General features: G+C 48.4%; 1 protein-coding gene across 1 annotated transcript; it reads right to left on the reverse strand.

Moving 5' to 3' along the window:
* Positions 1–532: 532 nt before the first annotated feature.
* LOC139838983 (uncharacterized) lies at positions 533–4,602 on the reverse strand. Its single transcript, XM_071829002.1, has 4 exons — positions 3,567–4,602; positions 901–2,330; positions 750–758; positions 533–667 (listed from the first exon to the last, which is right to left on the reverse strand). Exons 1-4 carry the CDS (start codon positions 4,600–4,602, stop codon positions 533–535), a joined length of 2,610 nt encoding a protein of 869 aa, XP_071685103.1.
* Positions 4,603–4,853: the final 251 nt, after the last annotated feature.

Genomic DNA, 4,853 nt, shown 5'->3' on the forward strand with positions numbered 1-4,853 from the left:
TGATCTAATTCTTGTGAATAATTAAGCATATATCATTGCTGGCATTCAAACTTACATGTTTAATATCACATTTTTTTGAAAAATGGAGAAAAAACGGAAGTGACGATTTTATTTATAGATATCGTTGTGATCGATTCGTGAGGAAAGTGAAAACCTAGAGGGAAAATAGGATGTGGTGGGATGGTTCGGCACACAAGGGCCAACCAAAACCTTTTCATTATATAGATCAGAGTTACAAATGGTTACAACCGGTTAGGTATAATACACCTGTACATATAAAGTACGTATTCTATCACCCTCCCTCAGTCTCAGCCGATAACAAAAGGTTGAGATTGCGCCTATAATGATTATACAATGGCAACGGAAGTGGCTTTGTAAAGATGTCAGCAACTTGATCCTTAGATGATATGAATCAAATCTGTAGTTGCTTCTTTGCCACACACACTCACGAACAAAGTGAAAATCCACCTCTATGTGCTTCGTTCGTGCATGGAAAACTGGGTTGGCTGACAGATAAGTATCTCCAACGTTGTCACACCATAGAACTGGAGGGTCGAGGCTGAACAACACCTAGCTCCTGTAGCAATGACTGAACCCATATAAGCTCGGCTGTAGCATTACCCAAAGCTTTATACTCAGACTCTATACTCGATCTGGACACAGTCTCCTGCTTGCAAGCACTCCAGGCGATCAGATTACCCCCATAAAATATAGCATATCCCTAGTGGATCGCCGATCATCCATATTACCTGCCCAATCTGCGTCAGAGAATGCAGACAACAGTGTAGAAGGAGAGAACCAGAACCGAAGACCACTCTCAACTGTAAACCGCACATATCGAAGAATACTCTTCACAGCAGACCAATGAGGAGTGCGAGGCTCATGGAGGTATTGACACACCTTGTTGACAACAAAGGACAAATCAGGTCGTGTCACTGTAAGATATTGCAGCCCACCAACAATGCTGCGGTACTGAGTGGCCTCTTCTGGTGACAGAGCATCACCATCAACAGTGCAGAGACGCTCAGAGGAGGACATAGGTGTAGTAGCAGGACTGCACTTCAACATGCCAGCACGCGCAAGAAGCTCAAGGGCATACTTGCGCTGTCGAAGAATAAGACTGCCCAAAGAAGGTGACTGAACCTCAATCCCCAGAAAGTAGTGCACAACGCCAAGATCTTTAACGGAGAACTCAGCTCTCAACGCAGAGATTAACCTGGGAATGGCAGAAGCAGTCGAACTAATAACAATAATATCATCCACATACACAAGTAAGTAGATGGTCACATCAGCCCTCCGAAGAACAAACAGTGAAGTGTCAGCAGCAGATGGTGAGAACCCCAAAGTACCAAGTACTGAACTGAGTCGAGCATGCCATGCACGAGGAGCCTGCTTCAACCCATAGAGAGACTTTACCAGGCGACAGTAGTGACCAGGCTTATCAGGATCAGCAAAACCAGGGGGCTGTCTCATGTACACCTGTTCATCAAGAAAACCATTAAGAAAGGCATTCTGGATATCAAGCTGACGAAGATGCCAGCCACGGGAGAGAGCCAAAGAGAGCAGCAGCCGTACAGTGACAGGCTTAACAACAGGGTTAAATGTCTCCTCATAATCCAAGCCGTACCGTTGCTTAAAACCTTTTGCAACGAGACGTGCCTTATAGCGCTCAATGGTGCCATCAGCATGAAGTTTGACCTTAAAGATCCAGCGAGAGTCAATTAAGTTAACACCATACACCGGTGGAACAAGAGTCCAAGTACCATTACACTGCAATGCTGAGAATTCCTCCTCCATGGTTCTTCGCCAATGCGGAATAGCAAGAGCTGCTCGATAATCACGGGGTTCAGCTGCATCTTTGGATGCTGCAAACTGTGCCAAGACTGAGCTCCATGCAACTGTGCCATCGGTGCGTACTTTCGGCTGTACAATACCACGTTGTGACCTGGTCACCAACCCAGAAGGAGTAGCAGCAGTTGTTTCTGGAGGTGCAGGTGCCGGCGAAATCGAGCCAGGAGGCGATTCTGGCACAGCTGGTGATACCGAGCCAGGAGCGGGCGGCGGAGGCCCAGCTAGTGATGGCGGCCCATCCACGGCAGTACCCGGTGAGGAAGACCAGGGAGGCGTGGCAGGTTCAGGATTCGTTGTGTCGGGGAAGGCCGGCTCGGCCGAGCCAAGCGGAGGGAAGCCCGAGGCCACGCCATGCAAGCCATGCACAGGCGCTGGTGGATCGACGTGATCGTCTGGATCACGGATAGCTGCAGGCATCACTGCTTCGGGCGTGAGAACCTCCAGGCGAGCAGCTCGGCATGTCCCTGCACCATGGTTAGCTAGCAAAGAAGGAGCAGATGCAGTATCCATAAATTGGTCAGCTGTAAGTAATGAGGACTCAGAAATAGGTGGCAACGTGTGAGAATGAGGCATGTTGGCAAAGGGAAAGTGATTTTCATCAAAGATCACATCACAAGAGATATAGACTCTATTAGATGGGACATGAAGTCATTTAAGGAACTATAACCAAGAAAAACACATTTCTTCGAGGGAAATCAAGTTTGTGATTGTTGTATGCTCGAAGGTGAGGCCAGCAGGCACACACAAAAACCTTTAAAAAGGTATAATCTGGTGTTTCTCGAAGGAGACGCTCAAGTGGTGTCTTCATCTCAATGGTGCGACTAGGAAGCCTATTTATGAGGAAACATGCTGTAGCAAAAGCATCACTCCAATAATGCAAAGGTAAGGATGCATGAGCAAGCAAGGTGGGGCCAGTTTCAACAATGTGTCGATGTTTGCGTTCAGCAGTGCCATTCTGTTGGTGGGTGTGTGGACAAGATACACGATGTGATATGCCTAGGTTATGAAAGAAGGGATGGAGTTTCTCATACTCTCCACCCCAATCTGTTTGGACATGTATGATTTTTTCGATTAAGAAGACGTTCAACATGTTTTTGGAATTGAAGGAATACATTATAGACATCAGATTTGTGTTTAAGCAAGTAGAGCCAAGTAAAGCGACTGTAAGCATCAACAAAACTTACATAAAAATGATGTCCGCTAATAGAATTCTGGGCAGGGCCCCACACATCTGAATATATAATCTCTAAGGGAGATTGTGTTACACGGGTAGACAAAGAGAAAGGCAACTGGTGACTTTTCCCTTGTTGACATGCATCACAAACTGAAGTAACTTTATTTGACTCTCCTATGGATGGAAGATCATGTCTATGGAGAACATGTTGAACTACTTGTAAAGCTAGATGACCTAGGCGACTGTGCCACGTATTCCGCGACACCTTGACACTGTTGAGTGCTTGCTTGATAATTGGAGCTTTAATCTCGTATAGACCACCACGGCAATGACCTCTAAGAATGGGCTCCCTCGTGTCCCGATACTTTACAAAAAAAATCATAAGGGTGAAGTTCAATAAAAACATTATTATCATGGGACAGTATACTCATAGATAAAACACTACTAGTGGCATCAGGGACATGAAGGACACGATTCAAATTGAGTGGTTTCGAAGATGGAGTAGGAAGGAGTGCATGACCAATATTATGTATACGCATACCTGTTCCATTTGCAGCGTGGACCTGATCAGTGCCATGATATGGCTCCTGCGTGGTGAGCCTGTCAAGCTCGTGGGTAATGTGATGCGTGGCACCCGAGTCGGCATACCAGGCACGGTCCACCATGTGCTTCTGTCCACCGTGAGCTCCACCAGAGGCTGCCATAGCCATAGCGAGCTGCTTCTCCGTGTCCTTGCCATTGTTCCCTACACCAAGGAACACTTTGTTGAAGCGCTTGTAGCACCGTGATGCGACATGGCCGGGGTAGTCACACAGCTGACACACCACATCACGGCCGCGTCCTGTCCGCTGCTTGCCGGATCCACCAGGTGCCTGAGCAGGTCGTGGCTGCGGTGCATACGTGAGCGAGGGAGACCGATAAGGCGGCCTGAATCCACGAGGGGCCCCAGGAGCAGCAGCGCCATAGGTAGCGACCGGAGGGCCTCCAAAGGCAGCTCCGTGTGCTGCAAGGTAGTGGATGGTGCCGGTCTCCGCACGCCGAGCGGACATCCGACTCTCCGTGGCGCAGAGCTGTGCAAAGAGGTCACAGATTGGCATGGCATTGGTGCGGGCGTTGACGACTTCGTACAGGGGATCATAGTCCTTGTCAAGACCTCCCATGATATAGGAGATGAGCTCCGTGTCGCGCAATGGATGGCCGATGCTTGTCAACTGGTCAGCGAGGGCCTTCATGCGATGAAAGTACACCGTCATGGTCTGATCATGTTTCTTCAGATCCACCATCTGTTGGCGAATTCCGGAGGAGCGGGCAATGGTGGTTGATGCAAACGCTCCTTCAAGTGTCTCCCAGGCCTCCCGTGCAGTGGAGACGAACAACACCATGCCCACAACACTCTCCGTCATGGAGGAGACGAAGGCGTAGAGGATAGTTTGGTCTTGCTGGTTCCAGCGCTGTCGGGCTGGGTTGAGTTGCGGCAGCATGATGCCGTTGTGCAGGACGCCGATGTGATCAGGAGGACATGGCTCGGATCCGTCGACGTAGCCCATCAGGAGGTGGCTGCGGAGCAGGGGAGCCATGATACGTCTCCGACGTATCGATAATTTCTTATGTTCCATGCCACATTATTGATGTTATCTACATGTTTTATGCACACTTTATGTCATATTCGTGCATTTTCTGGAACTAACCTATTAACAAGATGCCGAAGTGCCGATTCTTTGTTTCTGCTGTTTTTGGTTTCAGAAATCCTAGTAACGAAATATTCTCGGAATTGGACGAAATCAACGCCCAGGGTCCTATTTTGCCACGAAGCTTCCAGAAGTCCGAA

This window comes from Lolium perenne, chromosome 4 (assembly GCF_019359855.2).
Source record: "Lolium perenne isolate Kyuss_39 chromosome 4, Kyuss_2.0, whole genome shotgun sequence".
Taxonomy (NCBI): domain Eukaryota; kingdom Viridiplantae; phylum Streptophyta; class Magnoliopsida; order Poales; family Poaceae; genus Lolium; species Lolium perenne.

Excerpts from the sequence above, each read along its gene's own strand:
- LOC139838983 (XM_071829002.1), bottom strand. The coding sequence starts at position 4,602 with ATGGCTCCCCTGCTCCGCAGCCACCTCCTGATGGGCTACGTCGACGGA. Across the intron at positions 2,331-3,566 it reads CCACGCTGCAAATGGAACAG|CTAACCATGGTGCAGGGACA; the intron begins GTATGCGTATAC and ends CTTCTTTGCTAG.